The 22,420-nt window shown below is 44.8% G+C and overlaps 1 protein-coding gene across 1 annotated transcript in view; it reads right to left on the bottom strand.

The window, feature by feature from the left end:
- Bbs2 (Bardet-Biedl syndrome 2) overlaps window positions 1-22,420 on the bottom strand; it is a 32,165-nt gene that overhangs the window by 5,577 nt on the left and 4,168 nt on the right. Inside the window, exons 2-15 of the mRNA XM_041649688.1 lie at window positions 20,677-20,904; window positions 16,011-16,136; window positions 15,344-15,406; window positions 13,652-13,729; window positions 9,817-9,921; window positions 9,643-9,729; window positions 7,698-7,833; window positions 7,474-7,613; window positions 6,435-6,579; window positions 6,180-6,351; window positions 5,071-5,200; window positions 4,030-4,161; window positions 1,837-1,974; window positions 826-938 (exon numbers count right to left, since the gene is read on the bottom strand). Coding sequence (XP_041505622.1) covers window positions 826-938; window positions 1,837-1,974; window positions 4,030-4,161; window positions 5,071-5,200; window positions 6,180-6,351; window positions 6,435-6,579; window positions 7,474-7,613; window positions 7,698-7,833; window positions 9,643-9,729; window positions 9,817-9,921; window positions 13,652-13,729; window positions 15,344-15,406; window positions 16,011-16,136; window positions 20,677-20,904 — 1,793 coding nt within the window. The remainder of the gene's footprint in view (window positions 1-825; window positions 939-1,836; window positions 1,975-4,029; window positions 4,162-5,070; window positions 5,201-6,179; window positions 6,352-6,434; window positions 6,580-7,473; window positions 7,614-7,697; window positions 7,834-9,642; window positions 9,730-9,816; window positions 9,922-13,651; window positions 13,730-15,343; window positions 15,407-16,010; window positions 16,137-20,676; window positions 20,905-22,420) is intronic.

Raw genomic sequence — 22,420 nt, 5'->3', positions numbered from 1 at the left:
AAACTACAAAGAAACCCTATCTGGGAAAGAAAACAAAACCCCCAGTCTGACCCAGGTTGACTAAGCCAGTCTGCACTGGGCTTTTGTTCTCAGCTCTTCGTGTGGTTCAACTCGTTGCTCTACTTATGAATCTCATAACATCCCATATACTGTTGATGTTATTTTGGATTTGGGGATTTGCTATGATTTTGATATGGTTTAGGTGTGCCCTTCAAAGGTGTTAATAATAAGAGGTAGTAGGACCTTTTAAACAATATAGCATGAGATGTACGAGATCATCAGCCTTTGAAAAGGATTAAGAAGATCTCACTGGGTTCTGGTTAGTTTTCACAAGAGAACGGCTACAAAAGAAAAAGATGAGTCTGTCTGGTTTCCAGTGCTGCTTACAGCTTCCTGCTCTTGCATGCACTCCTGCGATGATGCCGTCCACCACTGGGCAATACAGTCAGGAAGGCCCTCACCAGAACCAGGGCAGCATGACTGGGACTTCGAGCCTCCAAAAACTAAATAAACCGCTTTTCTTATATGTTATTCAGTCTTAGGCATTTTGTTATACCAATGGGAAGCAGACAAATGCAAGATTTTTTTATAAATATTGTCTTTATGAATATTGTATAAATATGCTAGCTATAGATGAGCACACGTTTCTCTAAGCCTTACCCTAAAAGCAAGATTGCTGGGTCACAGAGTACAGTTTTAGCCTTGCCAATTCAATCAATGCTAATGGAATCAATTTAGACTCCACCGAGCAGCATCTGAGCGTTCCTACTCCGTACTGCTCACTTGTTTGACTATGTGCTTACCCCAGCTATGGCAAATACTCACATATCCCTCATCAGACGCGCATCCTCAGCTCTGACCAGCAAACTTCGGATGAGATTAGAGTTATCAGCCATGTCGGCACTGAGCTTTTGATGCACAGAATGATACTCATCCACCTAGAGACCGAGAACACACAGAAATTAATAAGGTTCACAAGCTTCTAGAAGACTGAGAAGACACTATCTGCCACATACAGAGCCCCTACTCCTCCCATTCGGTCATACCAGCCTAAGTACCTCTACATTCATCTCCTTTCCCCCTTATCCCTGCCCACCCCAGAGACAGGGTTTCTCTATGAGACAGTCCTACTGTCCTGGAACTTGCTATGTAGACCGGGCTGGCCTCAAACCCACAGAGATCTATCTGCCTACCTCTGCCTCCTAAGTGTTGGGATTAAAAGCCTGCATCACCACTGCCAGCCATTCATCTCCTTCAGTGAATAATACCCCAGGTTACACCTTCCTATGCCAAAATCAAGAGTCCAAGCAAAATATATAAGGTTTTAGTGATTTGTGGTGATAACAGATGGGATTTTGGTTTCTGTAAGGGTGTTTTCCTTGGGAGGGGGCAGTGCAATACTAAGTATAGAACTCTGGGCATTAAGTGCTCTACCACTAAGCTGCAGCCCCTGCCCCTAAGAGTATCATTTTATACTGCAGCAGATCATAATCCTTATTTTTCTTTTTTAATTTTGAATTTGGGTTTTTGGAAAGCAATGATCTCAAGACCAAAGTGGAAAGAGCAGATTAAATGGCCAGAAGTAATGATGTGGTGTGGGCTTGAAAGAGCATCCTCTGGAACCAGGGTATGCGTGGGATGAAGAGTAACCATTTCACACACGTCCCTTAAGGAACTCACCAACCATCACCTACGGTTTACAAAATTTTTAGAACAGGATTATCACATAGCCTATGTACATGTAAGGACACATGCATACATACACACATTATACATGCACATCTTTCCTCATTCCCTAGGAGAAATATTCCAGCCCGGAGGCTGCCAGGGTCTCACCTTCACCAGCACTTTTCGTAACTCCTCAAAGTAGACAGGGAAATCTGCTTCTACCTGAAGGTCTTCAATAGCAAAGAAAGACGCCATCGACTGGATTATATCACCAGCCAGATCAATATCATCAGTATTGACAGTGATCTACCCAGGGAAAAACAGGCAAGTTTAACATCCTCACAGAGGGATGAGAAATAGCACCTGACTTTCTCAATGGTCCACACAATTCTTTTGCTGTTGTTTTGTTTTATTTGTGTTCTTTTGGTTTGTGCTTTATTTGGGTTTGATTTTTTAAAGATGGGAACTCTCTCTGTAGCTCTGGCTGTTCTGGAACTCACTATGTAGACCAGGCTGGCCTCAAACTCAGAGAACCACCTGCCTCTGCCTCCCGAGTGCTGGGATTAAAGGTGTGCACCACCACCGCCCACATACAATTCTTGAGAATGTGTGTAGGTGGAAGGCTGTCTCACTGCCGCTCTCAAATAATCACTTAGAGGCTTAATATAAATTACAAATTCAGCCAATAGCTCAGGCTTATTATTAACTAACTCTTACATTTTAAGTTAACCCATGTTCCTTATTTATGCTCTGCCACATGGCAGTACCATAGCATGGCACTTTCATCTCCTGCTCCCCTCTACAGCTGACTGGCTACTCCCTTGATTCTGCCTTTCTTCCCAGCATTCTCCTACTCTTGACTCTCATACCTAACTTTTTTCTGTTCAGTTATTGGCCAGCCAGATTCTTTATTAAACCAATCACAGCAACAAATCTTCACTAAAGGATTATTCTACAACAAATGTGTGTTTGTGTATTGATGAAGTCAAGCTGCTTTTAGGAAATTATAAACCACAGTCATTATTGCTTGCAGCTGGCAAAAAGGTCACTCCTCTATCCTTATAAACTAAATGCAACATTAGCCAAACAATTAATATGATTCTGTGCCAAGTGTCATTCAAACCTAACTTCCCAAGTATCTGGGACTATAGGTCGCACCATTGCACCTGGCTTTGTGACCAAGAGAAAGAAACACAGCAAACAGTCCAACAAGAAAAACACGGTGTCCTTGAGAACAGCTAGACAGTAAGTGACTTCTGACATTGTTCTATCTCATGATGTAAAAATGTCTGCAGTGGGAATGGAAGCTAGAAGTTCCACAGTGAGCAGCTCAATCATGGAGGGAAAGCTCAATCAGGGACGTCAACTGACTGCCTCAGTTTCTCCACTGCATGTCTGCTGGGTGTTGTGGACTCCAACTGACAGTACTACAGTGGAATGCTCTCTCAATTGGCCTCTCTAGTCATCTCTGCTGGATGCGGTAAACTCCTGATCTGATGGTGTTTTGCTGTCTGTTGGCTACTGCTCTCTCTGCTGCCTGCTACTGATTTTCTCACTTTTGCTTGCTATATACCCAATAAATTTACTCATTCAAAACAAAAATAAAAAGAACGACTATCTTAGATAGATTATTCTCCAGACCTTACAGAATAGTGCCCCTCTATATTCCCATTCATCATGATTATGTTTTTATTTTTTGTTTTGTTTGAGACAGCCCAGACTTGAGCTCACAGAGATCCACCAGCCTCTGCCTCCTGAACCTTCACACCCTGCTTCTTACAGTTATTTTTAATTGTCAACTTGGCACAATTTAGAATCAACTGTAAAGGAGCTTTAATGGACCGGACTGAACTGGACTGGAGGGCCTGTGGGCAGCCTACATGGGGTTTTCTTAGTTAGGGTAACTGAGGTGGGAAGGCAGCACCAGTTCATGGACTGGGGGCAGGACTGAAAGGAAAAGAGCAAACAGCACTAGCACACGTTAGTTCCTGCTCTCTGTCTTGACTGGGACATAAACATGGTCATCAATGTAAAGCTCCAGCCACTGCAAGTTCTCCACAGCAATGGACTGTGGGCCTGGAACTAAAACTCAAACAAACCCTTTCTCCTCTGTTGTTTCTTCCAGGGTATTCTGTCATGGTAACAGAAAATGAACTAAGATGCCAGCTCTTCCCAAACTGTAAGTGGAAGGAACGAAAGCAAAGGAGGAGGCAGAACCCTGCTGCTCTAGAGTGAGCCCAGTGTCTACGTTGAACTGACACACTGGGGTGGGACACCTGCTGTTGTGACCTTGACAGTATGCTTCACTTTGCTCAGGGATGAGCAGACAGCACAGCAGAGTGCCAAGGCACAAGGCCTTACCTCGCCACTTGACTTTATTTTTATGTAGAGCTGGCCACCATTGCGTAAGGATGTGAAACAGGCTTGAAATGGGACATTCTGAATGTTATTGTCTTCTGGCAACAGAAAGTTCTGGTTGAGCCATGTGACCATCTTAAAAAAATGAACAGAACACAGCACACTTCAGTTTTTAAAGTACAGTCATTAGAGAAGGAATTTCTTTCTCTAGTTTTACTGCTTGGTATATATATACCCTTTCCCCATTAAATATAAATATACCCTTGGTTTAAATATATATATACCCTTTCTCCATTTCATCCTAGGCTTCTCTTGAAACACTAAGTCAAGACAACCAACTAATACCTGAACAAAAGAAAGAGAGGAATGGAGACTGGGAAGAATTCAGTTGTAATTAATGGGGGGAAGTGTGTGTGTTGTGTGTGTGTGTGTGTATGTGTGCGCGCGCGTGCGCACATGTGCATCTTTCAAAGTTCAGAGAAGAAAAATTTCAGCAAATTTTGAGTTTTGTTTTGTTTTTTTTGAGACAGGGTTTCACCATACAGCCCAGGCTGTTCTCAACTCATAACCCTCTTGCCTCTGAAGCTCTGGAATTACAGTCAGGCCTATGCCAGCACATCTAAAAGCATTAATGTATAAGTTATTACAATTACAATAATTATTACAATTACAATACTATAATTACAACAACTATAAGTTATTAGACAGGACAGGCAAGGCGGCTCAGTCAGTAAACCATGTCAGCCTGATGGCATGAGTGTGATTCCTAGAACCCATGGAGGAAGGAGAGAACCAGCTGCAAATGTCCTCTGACCTCACACTCACACTGTGACATGCACACATACATCACACAGTCATAGATACACACACACACGCACTTGTTAGTAATAAATTAAGTGGAACGTAGAAGTTGCTTAGCAAACCCCACGCTACATTGTTCATCTTTACACCAGAAGCCTGGGACTCACATCCCTCCATCTACAAAGGAACAGCAAAAAGACCCTGAAGTGCAAACCATGAACTGAAAGATGAAACATTACTCACCCTCTGTGCCCGCTCTGCAATGATGAAGCTCACGTAACTGGCAGGCTCACTGGCTGTATCTGGGCTGGTCAGTGCGTACATGGTGAATCGGGGGAGCTGTCTTGTCAATTCAAATACATGGAACTGGGTGCTACAGCCAACCAACGAGTGTGAAAGAAGTGTTTAGTGTACTGTTAATCTGCGCTCGCCACCTTGCATTTTTAAGACAGGGTCTATGTCGCCCAGGCTGGCCTTGAACTCCTGGTCCTCTTGCCTCTGCCTACTGAGTACTAGGATTACAATACACCTCCATCCCTGACTCAGTACAATGTGATTTCAAAGTGAAGGCCAAAAAATAAACTCACTACTGGGTCACCACCAATTGATAGCTAAAGAAAGATATCTGAAGAAAGAGAGGGAAACTTGAGAGTTAAAATTCTGTACCAATGAGTGGGGTTGAGATTTAGAAATAATATATGTCCCTTTTCATGTACCAGGCTTTACAACACCCCGGAAGAATACAAAAAGCCTTTGATTTTTATTGATTGACAGATTTTGTTGATGTTGTTTTTATGAAACAGGGTCTTACTAAGTTGCCCAGTATGGTTTGAACTCTCTTGTGGTCCAGGCTGGCCTGCTTCTGATCACAGACCTATACCACCATGCCCAACATGAAAAGGCCTTTATCTTTAACAAGTGTAGTAGGGCTCCCCATTAGCTTCAACACTGCACCTCATATAAATATCTCCCACCCCTCTGAGTGTTAGTAGCCAAATTGCATTTAAATAATTATCAAATTATTCTTCCATGTGGTGCTGAGCCTCAAACCCAGGGCCCTGAACATGCTAAGCACAAATTCTACTACTAAGTTTCACCAAAAACTCAAACATGTTAAAGTTTTTATGTCCCTGAGATCATCTGATTAAAAATTGAAAATAACCATCTCAAACTTACATACCTTTTTTCTTTGGAAAGAATTCAAATTAGGGATATAAAGGTCACGGGAAAACCCTGACTGGTGGCAGACCCTTCAATGGCTTCTCTGGTCTGACAGAGGGTAATCTAACAGCAAACCAACCCGTCTTGCCCTCCTAAGTCTCTATGGAAAGGACCTGTGACAAAAGGGTCACCTGCTTCTGTAACCCACAAAGACTTTCAGGTGCAGATCCACGGGGACATCTTTGGGAGGGGTGATTGGGATGCAGATGGAGCTGGAAAGGTTGTGGATGCTGGGGTGGACCACATGGCTTTCACCCACAAAGATCCCCTCTGCAAAAATTAACACTGCTCGGATGATGGTATCTGGAAAGAGAAGGCAATGGCATTTTAGGAGCTACTCCAAGACAGCACAAGCACCTCCCAGGACGGCTATAGTAGTGTCTCACCATTGGAAGTGGAAATGCTTAGTTCTGCATGCGCATCTTGTACGTCGTTCCCCAGGCTGACTGAGAGGCCAGTCTGGAGCTTGGTATTGGCTGGGATTATGCCTTTCTTCCCGTCAGCCTCATTCAGGGGACTGCTCAGTTCTGCCTGTAAAACACGGCCCCCTAACTTCAGCTCAGTCGCTCAGAGAGGAAAATGCAAGTTTACCACAGCTATTCAGCGTCAGGACGGATGTCCCCTCCCCTGTCAACCTGACCTTTGTGACTCCTCTGAAACCTGCTCGCCCTGTTAGCACCTTTGCTCTATCTGGCTCCGTGGGAAATACCCGTTCCTTGTCCCCACCTGTGGTCCACTGCACCCGTCATGCCCTTTACAAATGCATCTGTAAGTCTCTCCTTCTCATCTCTAGTTCTCCTTTTAAAAACCATTTATGTTTTTAGGTGAGTATGGATGGGGCAGGAAGTGCATGTGGGAGTGAAACGCTAGGTGATTTCAGAGAAGGTTCGGAATCTCCTAAAGCGGGGGCTACAGGCAGCTGAGCCACCTGCAGTGGGTGGTGGGAGCCAAACCTCTGCCCTCTGCAAGAGCAGTAGACACATTAACTGCTAAGCCATCTCTCCAGCCCTTCTCGCTCCTTCTTTTGAGGCAGATCTGGCAATGTAACCTGGGCTAGAATTCAGGAGCCTCTTCTTAGCCTCTGAGAAGTACTGTGTGCCACCATGCCCAGCTTTCAGGACTCTTCATTCTAGCAGTGACCAAAAGGCTGAGGCAATCTGCACGTCCGCAGGTGGGCAGGAGGACCCAGCACTGACCCTGGCGCTCTCCTACACGTGCGAACCATCTTGGCCGGTGCCAGCACTTCAGGCTCTGCACTTGCCCACCTCAGCGGAGCCCCTCCACAGCGGAGCCCCACCTCAGCGGAGCCCCACCTCAGCGGAGCCCCTCCACAGCGAAGCCCCACCTCAGCGGAGCCCCACCTCAGCGGAGCCCCACCTCAGCGGAGCCCCTCCACAGCGAAGCCCCGCCTCGGCAGAGCCCCACCTTCGTGTTCTCCTCATAGTTGCGGAGCTCCATCAACAGGTTCTGCTTCTTCTGACTCAGCTCTCGGATCAGGTCCTGCTCCACGCTTGTGTCCAGGAGGTTCCCCTTCATCTCAGCTGTGCCTGGCAGGTAGCCTCGGACTTAACAGAAGATAAGACCCTAAGCATGGCCACTTCCACTTTTGAAATTTTGACTTTTCAAGGATTTTTCCTAGCCCAATTTACTTTCCCCATCCACTGAGCAGCAGATTAGTTGTACATGGCCATCCATCCGGTAATCTCCCTCTACCACGCCAGCAATTGCGGAAGAAAAGTTGTCTTTAAATATGACCTCTCCAGTCCGGTCACTTCGAGCATCAACCTGAAAATTAAATAAGAACATAAAGATCATTTATGCTACAGTTTAAAAACAACAGCAACAAAAAGCTAGCTTTACAAGTTACTCAGTCCAGCCAGGTGACACACCTGCAATCCTGTCACTTGAGAGCATGGGGTGGGGCCATCCTTGGGTACACATTATGTCTGAAGCCAGTCTGGACTATGTAAGGCCCTGTCATTCACTCACACCCCAGCCTGGACTATGTAAAACCTTCTCTCTCTCTCTCTCTCTCTCTCTCTCTCTCTCTCTCTCTCTCTCTCTCACACACACACACACACACCAGCCTGGACTATGTAAAACCTTGTCATTCTCTCTCTCTCTCTCTCTCTCTCTCTCTCTCTCTCTCTCTCTCACACACACACACACACACACACACACCCCAGCCTGGACTATATAAGGCCCTGTCATTCACACACACACACACACACACACACACACACACATTCATTTAGTTTGTTTTCAAGAGTATACCATGAAACCTGAAACAGCTACTGGGGCCAAAGGGACCAAAGCGTCCTCAAAATAGATGAGTCTTTTTCAACAGAAGTTGCCCTTCCCACAACGTCCCTTGTGAAGAACCGGGTCTGCTGGGAGGTGCTCCATAAAGCACATACAGCGCAGGACAAGACACGGGGTCCAAGGCCCATCTACCTAGGCCCAGATTCCACCCTGCCACCTGCCACTTATGAGCTCTTAGGAAAACTTCTGAACTTTCTGCTCATGGTTCCACATGGAGATCAATAGCCAGACAAGAGTGAAAACAGGGCCCACACCTCAGAGCATAGTCATCAGAGTGTTAACATCAGCCCTGGAAGCTGGGGTGGGTGGAACTCCAGCAAGCAAGAAGCTGAGGCAGGAAGCATGCCTTGCATTCAGGACCACCTAAAGCTACACAGTTTAAGGCAAGGCTGGGCTATACAATAAGACTCCATTTCAAAACAAAAGGTTTACGTATAAATCACATCTTTATGGCAAAATGGCTCAGTGAGAGGCACCAATGACCTGGTACAAAGACCTGAGTATGAGCCCAGGTATCACATGGTGGTGGGAATGAACTAACTCCTTCAAGCTGTCCTCTGCTCTCCACACATGTACCATGGCACACTTGCCCTCCTTAAATAAATAGACATAATTTCTTTTAAGTGTACCACTATGATTTGTACATTTATAAAATATAGTTATCCCTAACATTTAAAGAATACTGAAGCATCCCAATTTTCTACCTTATAGCAACCTTCTCTTTGAGATAGTCTCACTGTGGCCCTGACTGTTCTGGAACTCTCTATCTAGATCAGGGGTTGGCCTTGAACTCACAGAGATCTTCCTGCCTCTGCCTTCTAAGTGCTGGGATCCAAAGTGTGTGCCACCAGGCACAGTACAACTGTACAATCCTTTCTAGTAACATTTTCCTCTCCTCATAAAAACTACACAGACTTCTTAGGGCTCCCCCATAAACAGACAGCTGATCCGCAAAGACATCTCAAGAACAGTCATGAAGGACACTCACTTGAAAGGACTGGTCCAGGCAATGACACAGGTGTTGGCCGAAGGCCAGGCAGCCAAGGCTAGTCACTATGTTTGTCTTTTCAGAACTACCCTTCTGGTCAAAGCTTTACAATGGAAATGTAAGGTTCTCCTAGCCCTTCTCTGGAGTACACCCCCACTCACTAACTCCGCTGTGTTATCTATGACAACATCATGCCTGGGCTTTACTCAGGGTCTAGCCACGTCGTGCAGCCAATCCATAAGCAGATGTTAGAGTTACACGTGCATTTCCTAACAGACACTCACCTTTCCATTAGACCACCCAGTGATCAGCTCACACACGCCATCAGAATTGATGTCAAAAGCGTGAATGCTCATGGCATGGTTTTTGGACTGAAAGAGAATTCCCATAATTAGTAAAGGAGTCTCTCAGTGCCGGAAATCTGCAATCCCTGAGCAGGTGCGCCTGACCGTACTAACTTTAATTCTCCAGTATCGGGCTGTTTTGTCGTAAACCCCAACTGTGCCATTGGAAAGGGCGTAACCAAACCGACTGCCATACATGGGACACAGAGAGGTGACGATCTACAAAAGAACACAGGAGACGGCTGTTCAGTAAGCTTAACTTAACTTCGCATGTAACCTTATAGAACTACATGCCTGTATGGAGGAACTTGGTTCTCCAGGCAGGACATAGCCGCTGCCATCTTGAGTACTCCCACAAGACCCTCATACCATGGGGTCAACAATATTCACTCATGGAAGCAGGGGTATGGCTCACAAGACTCACAAGGGGCACAGGGCCTCTCCTCTCCCCTCTCCAAGTTTCTGGAGCTAACAATTGAGGGGTGGAAGGGAGTTTTTTTCTTCAATGATGTTTGCAGCCTCAGTTAAACTCATTGGTTCACCGAGCCGGATTTAAGTGGAATGGTTTCTTTGCTCTGCCGTTGCCCTCTTGGGTGAACAGAGACTCCTCAGGAAAGTCTCTCCTCCATCTTGGGTGAGCAGAGACAGACTCCCCAGGAAAGTCCTCCATCTTGGGTGAACAGAGACAGACTCCCCAGGAAAGTCTCTCCTTCATCTTGGGTGAACAGAGACAGACTCCCCAGGAAAGTCTCTCCTTGCCGTAACTGTAATTAGACACGAAAGCTTCTGAAGGTGAGCAGCAGGCAGTGATGGTCAGGGAGCCCACGGCTGCTCACACCCATGAGAGGGTAGGCATCCGTGGAGCTGCAGTGATGGTCAGGGAGCCCACGGCTGCTCACACCCATGAGAGGGTAGGCATCCGTGGAGCTGCAGTGATGGTCAGGGAGCCCACGGCTGCTCACACCCATGAGAGGGTAGGCATCCGTGGAGCTGCAGTGATGGTCAGGGAGCCCACGGCTGCTCACACCCATGAGAGGGTAGGCATCCGTGGAGCTGCAGTGATGGTCAGGGAGCCCACGGCTGCTCACACCCATGAGAGGGTAGGCATCCGTGGAGCTGCAGCGCTCTTCCTGGGCCGGGAACTAAGACACTTCCCCAAGGGCTGCACTAGGAAGGCTCTGTATCCAAAACAGACCCGTCTTTGAGTCCCGCTCCCCAAACACTTTGTGGGTTTTTCAAGATGATCACAAGGAGGCTGAGGCAGGAGAAATGCTTTACATTGTAGGCAGTGGGGCGGGGTCATAAGGTGAAATACTTTTACGAGGGAGACCAAATGATGTGAGAGGGTGAGGCATCACCTGACCTCCAGGAGTACGGCATCTGCCCCATAGGTGTCCACAAACACAGCAAGCCCGAGATCTCTCTGCTTCACGTGGCTAAATGAACCACAGTGAATCCTTCAGGAACACAAGCACCGAAGAAAACCCCAGCCCAGCAGCACTCGAACCCATTACAGGGGAAAGGAGTCCTCTTCTCTACCTTCTCAATTGTTGTCTACTTCACAGTTGGACAATCAAATTTAAACAAACTCACAAAGGTAGATCAAGCTATGGGGGACTTTTCAGAACAGTATTCTTAAAAATAATATACATGTAGAATGAGGAATGAGCTGAGCACACAACAGATGCTATTACACACATCTATATGAAAGGTTTTGCTAACTGACTGGCTTAACTTTTACTATAGTTTGTTTCAAGAATTGTAATTGGCCAGGCAGTGGTGGCACACACATTTAACCCCAGTACTTGGAAGGCACATGGAGGTGGATCTCTGTGAGTCTGAGGCCACTCTGGCCTACACAGCAAGATCCAGGACAGCCAGGGCTAAGAAACTCTGTCTTGGGAAAACAAAATCAAAACAAAAAGAGAATTGTAATCTACAACCAATGTTTATCTTTATACTTTTTTTCTATAATTTATTGTATGCTTGAGGTAAAAGAATATACAAACTTTTACAAACTAAAAGCTCAGACATGCAAACTTATATGGTGCATCCATCGCACAGAAATATGACAGGGCTTTCTAAGGACTGAGCACACTTTACTGGATAGGATGTGATGCTGAACAGGGTTAATGATTTCTGGCCACACAGATATATTTCTAATTCTGGCCCCAATACAAAAGATATTAAGAGATAAGTTGTACAAAGCAGGGACTGGCTATGTAATTTTCTTCACACCTTGTTCTCCACATTTAACGGAATACAAAGCACTGTGTAGGATCCAGGTTACTTAGCTCAAAGCACACTCTTCCAGTACTTAGTAGTGTGTACTGTCAAACCTGGGTAGATACCACCAGCAAACCAAAGGATGGGAAAATGGTGCTGAAAGCGAACAATTCTACAGTCTATGTTTTCATGAAGTTAGCTCCAGACGTCCTGCGAATGCTGGCCACTTTATGTGAACTTGATACAAGCTAGAGTCATCTGATAGGAGGAGCCTCAATTGAGAAAATGCCTCGATAAGATGGGGCTGTTGGCAAGCCTGTAGGGCATTTTCTCGATTATTGATCAAAGGGGAGGGCCCAGCCCATTGTGGGGGTCCATCCCTGGGCTGGTGGTCCTGGGTTCTATAAGAAAGCAGGCTGAGCAAGCCATGAGGAGCGGGCCAGAATGCCTCCAGGTTCCTGCCCTGCTTGAGCTCTTGTCACAGCTTCTCTCCATGAACTGTGACTCAGAGGATGACCAAACAAACCCTTTCCTCCCCAGGCTGCTTTGATCATGGTGCTTCACCACGGCAATAGTGACCCTAACTAACACAGCAGGTCCTTAGTGAACGTGTCCCTTCTTCCTTTGTGGACCAGAGAAGGCACCAGTCCCCTCTGATCCTTGGCTCTATCCCATGTTCCACTCTCCTTTTCTAGGACTTCAGAGAGCTCTGCCATCACATCTACTAACGACAAACCCAGAAATCCAACACTCCTGGATGATGACCACCAAACAGGAAGATTCACCTCAAATTAGTATCAGAAACATGACATTAACAGCCCAGCCCTGGCAGGCCAGTGAGCAATGCTCTAGCTGGTTTTTGGGGGGAGAGCCACAAATCCCTCAATGAATCTAAGAAGCTGCTAGAGAGATGGTCTAGGGATTAAGGGCATTGACCTCTCTTCCAGAGGACCCAAGTTCGATTCCCAGCACCCATATGTGGCTCACAACCATCTGTAACTCCAGTTCCAGGATATCCAACACCCTCTTCTGGCCTGCCGGCATACACATAGTACACAGACTTACATATAGGCAAAATGTCCACATTCACAAAATAATTCTTTAAAATATTCAGAAAAGTCAGTCATGGTGGTTCACCTCAGGCTGAGTCAGGAGAATTGTCATGAATTCAAAGTCAACCTGGGCTACACAGTGAGTTCTGGGCCAGTCTTCGTTATTACAGAGTGAGATCTGTCTCAGAAGACAAAACAAACAACAAAACTCCAGTGACAGCAAGGATTCACCATTGGGAGAACTCACGTAAGCACGAGACCCCCAGTCCCTCTACAGACACGTCTTTACACTATTGATTTCTGCACTTACTTCTCACCTTCGCTTCTCTGTCCACAAGTGTAATTTTACATTATAATAAGCCTGGGCCAGCATGGTGGTGCATACCTGTAACCCCGACTTTCAAGAGGAGGAAACAGTCAGGTTTATATGAGACAAACAAAAACTGTGGGGCATGGGAGCACACGGACACGGGTAAGTCTGAGGCCGGTCTAGTCTACATAATAAATTCCAGGACAGCCAGAACTATATAGTCAGAATTTGTCTCAAATTAATAATAATAATTATTGGACTGCCCCACCTAGTCCAAGGTCACCATTCTGCACCCAGACTGAGATGATGCTCAACACTCTCGCTAGTAGCCTGAGGTCACCACTCTGGTAGCAGTTCCTACCTCTGTTTCCGTCATTTCTGCCACAATCTCATCTTCTTTAAAAATTCGGATGTCAAAATCTTCAGATCCAACAAGGAGCTGAAAAAGGGAAGCGAGGGACATAGGATCAAAGTCTATGAAACACAGCAGTGTTTCATAAATAGAAAAAAAGCCCTTTCTTTGCAGTTGTTGCTGCCCTCCAGCTCCAGCCTTCTAGAAACCCAGTGCTCAAGGGGGCTGTAACTGATGGGTCAGGAGAGGAAAGGTGGGTGACTCCACACAGCTAATCCCACAGAGCAGGACAAGCCTGCCAGGACAAGCTCCTTCCGAGTCAGCAGCGCCCCCTGCTGCCGAGGAAAGCCATGCTCAGCTGTGTTCCTGCGAGAACACAGGTGCTCCTGCTACTGTTCCAGAACTGCCTTGACCTCCGAGGATGTACCCCTTGGTAAAAGCATGACTGTCCCACCTGTCCAGGAGCATCCATCCATGCCACACAGGTGACAGGGGCCTTATTTCAGAATGCTGCCATTTTACTGACGTCTGTGGGAGCACGTGCTGTATTAAAATAGCATCAGGAAAACCAGGCCTGAGAGCTTATTGGACCTATCAGACTGAGGGAGGGGTGCACCTCCTTCACCTGGACCTCACTAAGAGTTGAGCACTTAACAGTGCTATGGTGCACAAGTGATCTGTCATGATCCTGACTATTTTATCTGAGGGTCTTCAGCTTAGCTAAATCCCTGATATGGATGCGGTCTTCTCAATCTACCATCTGCCTGTTCACGGCCCAGCCCTGGTCATGACCTTCACTTCTGCAGCCTCCGCTGCAGCTGCACCCTGACTCTAAAGCCAGACTCAGCGGCAGACAGACAAGCAGGCAGCACAGCGGTAGCAGCTGCTGCAGAAGTTCCTGCATTGGCCTCATTTCCCCAGGTGAGGGCGACTATTCAAATCTGTTAGCGCCCCTGCCTCTCAGGCCTTTAGGCCCCTGTCGCCACATTGTAACCTACATATTCACATACACAGAGAGATTTATAGCTTCGCTGTGCTGTCCGATGTGTGACCTGAGAGCAACACAGACACTTAAAACTGGAGTAAAACAAGTCTGTTCGCCTCAGCCAGGGTTAGCAAGGAAAGCAGGGCCACCTGAACACTGCTGCCAACAAAACCTTGGCATCCTGTATATTTACTGCTACTTAATGATTCCGGGTATTGTGGAATGACACAAACCTATTTTTGTCTATATTTTGGATATAGTACACTCACAGCAAGGACCTGTCTCAAACACCAGAGCCTCGTGTCCACAGAAAGTGGACTGGTTAGGGCCCAGGAGACACCACACATAAAACTCCTCAAGGATCTGAGCTCTAGGGGTATTCCTTATATAATATAGATTTATCAGAATGTCTAAAGAAATCATTTTGTCAGCCAAAATTGAAAGTGACTTAAGGTTCCAAAGCATCGGAAGCAGTTTATAAGATTACGAATATAACAAAGGTCTCACACACTTTTGCCTTCCCTCCTCCAATGTCTCAGAGACACAGACAGTAAGAGGAGGAAGAGGAGGAAGAGCGGAGCTGAATGAGGAGGGAAAAGAGGGGGGAGGGGAGAGGGAAAAGCTAGGGAGAGAGACCAGTTAGCTCATGCAAAAACAGCCATGAGAAGCTAACGTCGCTATCATAAGAAAACATATTCAGCTGCTTGGCCTCACACCTCTGTCTTCCCATCACCGTCAAAATCACACAAAGCCAGGGAGTGAACATTGTCTCCAGTCACCTGAAAATAAAACAAGTAGTCATTAATAAATCATCCTTTTCATTTCATTCAAAATACCAGTTCATGAGGGGAAGGCTTACAGTGAGTTTTCAGTGTTATCCATACACATACTCTGCATATTACCCTGTTTTTAAATTATTGTCTTTTGTGTGTATATATACATGTGTGCATATTCTATGTCCTTGTGTGGGTATGGGTACACATATCATGTTCATGTATGCCTAGGGATGTCACAACAACCTCAGGTGTCTCCCTCAGGGACTCTATCCACTTCCTCAGAGACAGGGTTTCTCACTGGCCTGTAGTTCCCAACTGGATTAGACTGGATGGCCAGTAAACCCCAGGAATCCTCCTGTCTCCACCTCCTCAGTGCTGAGATACAGGTGCAGGCAGCCAGCTCGACATTTCTGTGTGGGTTCTGAAGACTGACCTCAGGTCTCCTTGCTTGAAGGGGGTGTTCTGACAAAGGAGCCATCTTCCCAGCCCTATTAATCCATTTGTTTCTTTGAAACTATTATTCAGTGTGATCAGTAGTTTTAAAAAAATCTAGAGAAAATTAAAAGTGAAAATGCTTAGGAGTACCAAAACGTTTAGCTTTTCGTACCGTCCAAAAGAGATCGTTTCCTTCATGATCAAAGCCCTGAAGAGCACAGTTGCCACCGATGATTGCAAGAGGGGGGGCAATGTCTCCCAGCGTCCCCAGCACAATGGCATTTGCCCCGTCTGCTACCTAAGAAGGAAAGACAGGACACAGTGATGTGCGGGCACACTGAGGGTGAGGTTATCAGTTTCCTCTAGATGCTCATCTGACTCTGCCCTCGTCTCCTCAGACGGCAGTGAGGCTTCTCCTGGGCCCACACTGTGACCTGGGCAGAACTAGATGGGATCCCAGCACATGCTGAGCCCAGTTCCCACACTAAATGGCTATAACACATGGTTCCGGTAATCCAGGGCTCTCCAGGACTTCTGTGGGGGCTGGTCATCTCCCAATGACCAAGGCACGCACCTTTAAATGCCCAAGTTCTGAAATAAATTTACCCCCTTTAGATAGAAATATTTTGAACCATCCCACCTAGCATTATATAATCGTTAAGCATGAAACATTTAAATATGTGTGAGCATGTGTGTAAATATATCATAAATTACATATATATATATACACAAAAACATAAAAATTGGGTTATCAAAAAAGGAAATAGGCAGGAACTAGAAAGGCTAGTAGGTTAAATGTAAAAAGAAAACTGAATGGGCTACTAACTAAGAAATAAAGGGAAGCAGTGGCAGGGCAGATGGGGGGCTGAGCGGGAAGGAGATCGATTGAGAACATACAGGATGAAACCCAATACACTGTATGCTAACCTAAAAAGATTTAAAAAAAATATACATGTGTGGAATATTATTTTAACTTTGTAAAGATGTGCTACATTTGCACTTGTTTAATTATGTAAAGATGTGTTACATTTGCACCTGTTTAATTATGTAAAGATGTGTTGTATTTGCTTCACCTTGCCTGCCCAAGGCACCTGACTGATCTAATAAAAGGTGGAATGACCAACAGTTAGGCAGTAAAGGGATAGGTGGGTCTGGCAGGCAGAGAGAATAAGTAGGTGGGAGAACAAGAGAAGAGAGAACAAGAGAGAAAGACGGGAAGGTGCCTGGGGCCAGGCAGACACCAGCCAACCAGACACAGTAGGACGTACAGAATGAATGAATGAAAGGTAAAAAGCCCTGAGGCAAAATGGAGATGATAAGAAACAGGTTAAGTTAAAGGAGAAAAAAAAGTTAGTCAGAAACAAGCATAAACTAATATTAAGTCTCCATGTTTTTATTTGGGAGCTGGATGGTGGCCCAAAAGAAAACCTGTTAAATATATATGTATGTGTAAGAAGACAGCACTCATAAGAAATTTAAATTAGTAAAAGAGCAGCCAATCAACACATAAAGTTAAATGGTAAATAATAAGTAGGCAGGCTTGCACCTGTGTCTCAGCTAAGCATAGGGCTGAGGCAGGATTGCCTGATCCCTGGAGCTTGAGATCAGCAAAAAAATCAAGACCCTGTCTCAAACAACAAATAGGTAAATGGATAGATAGGTAGACAGACAGATAGAGAGATAAACAAGCATAAAAGGTAACAATTAACTGGAAAAATATATCAAACTTAATTTCTACTAATAAATGGCAAGTAAGAAAATAATGAACAAATTCAGTAAAAAGGAAGCAAAAATAGCCAATGAAATGAAAACACTGACTGCTATTCATTTCCTCTTCTTACATAAGCAGCGATTTAAAAAAAAAAAATCCGTGGCTGCTGAGGTACTCTCATCATCTAACAGGGAGGTAGAAAAACAAGAGCCCCTTAGGGTGCAATTTAACAATAATTATCAAACATTTATTTAGCTTAGCGGTGCAAGGCTATAATCCCTGAGGACAGCTTGCAGGCTTGACGTCAACTGAGCTACATGGGGGTTTTATGGCTTATAGCTTGTAGTCCATCAGCAGAGGAAGCCACAGCAGGACATGGAGGGGTGCTGCTTACTAGCTTGCTCCCCATGGCTTGCTCATCATACTTTCTTATACAGCCCAGGACCACTTGCCCAGGGGTGGCACTGCCCACAGTGGGCTGAGTCCTTCCATATCAATTCTTAAGCAAGAAAATGTCCCCATAGGCTTACCTAAAGGCTAATAAAATATGGGCATTTTCTTATTTGAGGGTCTCTCTTTCCAGATAATCCTCGCTTGTGTCAAGATGACAAAAACTAGCCAATTTGGCTACTTCGTGAGTTCAAGACCAGCCTGGGCAACTTAGTGACACTTTTATCTCAAAAATAAATAAGAGATAAAGGAAGATGAGGATGGGGGGGGGGAGAGGAAGAGTAGGAGGAGAAAGGTCTTTGGCTTCACAATTATACTTCTGCCTTTTAATTTTTTAAAAAAATTTGTTTTTATTTTGTATATGTGTGCTTGTCTGAATAAGTGCGTGTGGAGTCTGCAGACACCAGAAGGTTGTAGCTCATAACTATTGATCCAGGAGATCCAACACCCTCTCCTGGTACTCAAGAGCACCAGGAATGTAAGTGATACATAGACATTCACACACATATACCCATATACATAAAACAGCAATAATAATAATAAACAACTTTTTAAAGAAAGCTAGCTAAACATGATCTCATGAGAGCCAGAAGCAGCCTTTCTCCAGAGTTCCTGCCCTCACTTCCTGCAACAAGCTGAAATAAGCCCCCTCCCCCCCCCCAATTGCTTCTGGTCATGGCGTTTATCAGGAGCAACAGAATTACAAGAAGACACAGTAGCTAGCAGTGGTGGCATACACCTTTAATACCAGGAAGCAGAGGCAGGTAGATCTCTGTGAGTTCAAGGCCAGCCTGATCTACAGAGTGAGTTCCAGGACAGCCAATACATGGTAATTTCAAATAAAGACATTAACAGTATATTTTGGGTTTTCTTTTGTTGAAATAGCATCTTGCTTTGTAGCCCAGACTGGCCTTAAACACAATCCAGGCTAGGCTAGCTTCAAACTCACAATCCTCCTCACTCAGCTCCTAAGTGCCAGAGTTACAAACTTATACTACCTATGCCTGGCTGAAAAGATCAGATCACCCAAAATAGCTGGGGAGCAGACTGTCCATTAACTCATAAATGAATGAAGGAATGGAATCCAGTATATACATATAATGACACATTATTCTACCATAAGAAGGAATGAAGAAACGCTAGCACATGGTACAAAATGGGCCAGCCTGGAAAACATGCTGGGAAAAGCAAGTCAACCACAAAACCATACTCATGAGAAGAGACTACTGGTTGTCTAAGGCAAGAAGCTAAAGGAGACTGGGGGTGCCTGTTTTGGAGCTTGGCATTTCTTTTGGAGGTGATAAAATGTTTAAAAGTGATTGTAGCAAATATTCCAAAACTCTAGAAAGTTTCAAACTAATTTATAGGGTACTTTAGATGAATTGTATAGTACCTTAATTATATTTTAATATAGGAAAAATAAAAACCTACATGTATATACCATGATTTCATTTTGTAAGAAAATTAGTTTTTTCCTAGCTGAAGTGCTATGGACCGTTGTTGCTGTTGGGGGTGGGAGAGCCAATTTTCCTTGGGGTATGGCCACTAGTAGGTTGTCCATGTCCCAGTGGATGGACCCACACCAATGCACATATTCAAAGCATTAATTGAACTCATGTCATTTAAAAAATAGAGGACAAAAAAAATAGGGAATATGAAGTTGGGAAGGAGCTGGGTGGTGAGGTTAGAGGGAAGCAGAGGGTGGATATGATCAAAATACATTGTATAAATGTAGAAAATTTTCAAAAAATAAATAAAATGTATTTTTAAAAGAATTTTTTAAAAATTTTACTCATATATACTTATTAAAATTGAATGAGCAAGCAAGGTGGTGGTGGCACATGCCTTTAATCCCAGCACTCAGCAAGAAGAGGCAGGTGGGTCTCTGTGAGTTTGAAGACAGCCTGGTCTACAGAGTGAGTTCCAGGACAGACTACAAAGCTACACAGAGAAATCCTACTCAAAAAAAAAAAAAAAAACAAATACACAAAAAAGGAAGAATGAATAAAGTGGAACCAGACATAGCTGGTCTATGTCTACAATCCTAACACTCAGAAGACTGAAGAAGAAGGGTCACAAGTTCAAGAGCAGCCTGGGCAACAGTGAGGCCTAATCTCAGCATACACCTCCCTCCCTCCTTCTCTCTCTCTCTCTCTCTCTCTCTCTCTCTCTCACACACACACACACACACACACACACACACACACACAAAAACTGGATGTTTTAACATTCTTGTTTGCTGACAGTCACTGTTTTGAAATTCCCCTATACCCCTCCACCCCAACCAACTAATTCAAAAGCTATATACTTTTACCCAATCCCAAAATGCCCAGAGTTGTACTACCCTGCTCACCCTGAAGGCTCAGGCTGCTCTCCCCCACCGTGTCAGAGTGTCGGATTATGGTCTGAGTTAGCTAACTTGTAATCAATAAACCGCAGTGTGTTTGCATTGGATGCCAGCTCTGTGGTGGTCTTGTTTGGGGGTCCCGTGATACGGGCATAAATAACAGAACACTTAGCTGACATGCACACCCAAGGCTCTGAGTTCAATGCCCAACACCACAGTCAACGAAAAGCTTCTTGTCTGACAAAAATTAAAAAATAAAAAGAACAAGCATACAAACCTATGGGAATTAATGGGTAATGGGGGCTTGATGGTTAAAGGGGGTATACTTGCCTCTCTGTAGAACAAATCTGAATTATTGTAGATATCATAAGCCAAAAGATTGGTCTGTGTCCCCACTAAAAGAGTATCATAGCCAAGCTCAGGGTTCAAGACCCCTGCAGTCAGGCAGCTGACTGTCTGGTTAATGTTGAGGAGTGAAATATCAGACTCCAGGGGGCTCTGGAAGACTCTAGATGCACTGAAATGCTGGCTCCGTGTGTGAGGATTATGAATAAAAACCTGAAAAACAAAAAAGTCACATTCCCTTAAGACATACAAAAAAGCCAAATTCACATCATATGTTTTTAAAAATTAGTTAGTAGATTCCAACAGTAACAAGAAGTAACCTTAATCTATAGAGTTTATGATAATCATGCAAGGCCAGGCCTGGTGGTGCACACCTTTAATCCCAGCACTCAGGAGGCAGAGGCAGGTGAATCTCTGTTGAGTCTGCAGCCAGCCTGGTCTACAGAGTGAGATCCAGGACAGCAAGGGCTCCTAGAGAGACCCTGTCTCAGAAACAAAGAAAAGATACTCATACACAGCTCTGTGGGTAGCCAACTTCCAGTCTGTGGATTATGGAAGTCAGGAGTTCTCAGCCCTGCCATGAGAGTGAAGGGCAGGCTCCAGCTGTTGCTCATGAGGGCTGCACACAAGCTCTCCACCAGCAGGGTGCAGAGGGTGCAGACACATCCTTCACTAGTGTTGAGCACAGAAGGCTGATACCAGCTTCAGTGATGATGTCATTCATCACCTGATCACAGGAACCAGCAAAGCACTTCCCGCAGCATCTTCCACACCAGCTCCCCCTCCAGATTCCCTTCCTAGCCCTTCAAATAGTCCATGAGTTTAATGTGCTTTATGAGCTTAAAATTCGTCATATAAATCAAATTCTTGGAAACTGTTCCATAATATCCACTATTAAGACCAAGAATTAAAATAAAATTAGTTCCGGGAGTTGGAGAGATGGCTCATTGGTTAAGAGCACTGACTGTTCTTCCGGAGGACCTGGGTTCAATTCCCAGCACCCACATGGTGACTCACATTGTCTGAAAATTCAGTTCCAGGGGATCTAACACCTTTATACCAATGCACATAAAATAAAGTTAAATAAATCATAAAAAATTAAAAAAAATAAAATTAGTCCCAAATACAGAAATTCAACGGTTTTGATGATCATAAATTGGATCATATGAGTGACTTCATACATCATTTAACTTCCCTGAGCTTCCCCTGTGAGGATGAAGCCTCAGGTGCGTCACGCAGTGCTGGAGAACCGGGTACGGGTGGGGCGTCTTAAATATCAGAATGGCTGTGGCTTCCACAGAGCTGCACTGAAAGGAGAAACGCGGCACAACCGCGCACTTCACTGAGAAACTGCCCAAGACGTTATTTTTACTAATGAGAATGTGTACGGCACCCGCAGACACCAAAGAATGCACTGGATCTCCTGAAGCTGGAGTTGCAGGGGTTATGAGCTGACGATGTGGGTACTGGGAACCAAACTCCAGACCCCAAAATTATTAACCCTCAAGCCACCTCTCCAGATCCCTCTCACGGAGAGAATTTTTATTATCTTAAAAAGAAAACAAAACAAAAAACCCCCACCAACTTAAAGAGATCATCATGACTGAAGAAAGAAAATCACTAAAATGGAAATCCCTGGGCCTTAATTTTAAATATTCCATTCCTTTAGTATAAACACAGCATTATTTGTAAGTCATTAACTACACAAATTAGTTTAAGAAAAAATAAT

The sequence above is a fragment of the Microtus oregoni genome, unplaced genomic scaffold (genome assembly GCF_018167655.1).
Source record: "Microtus oregoni isolate MIOR12 unplaced genomic scaffold, Mior012 000004F_ref0000308, whole genome shotgun sequence".
NCBI classification, from domain to species: Eukaryota; Metazoa; Chordata; class Mammalia; order Rodentia; family Cricetidae; genus Microtus; species Microtus oregoni.
This window is presented reverse-complemented; position numbering and strand designations above follow the sequence as displayed.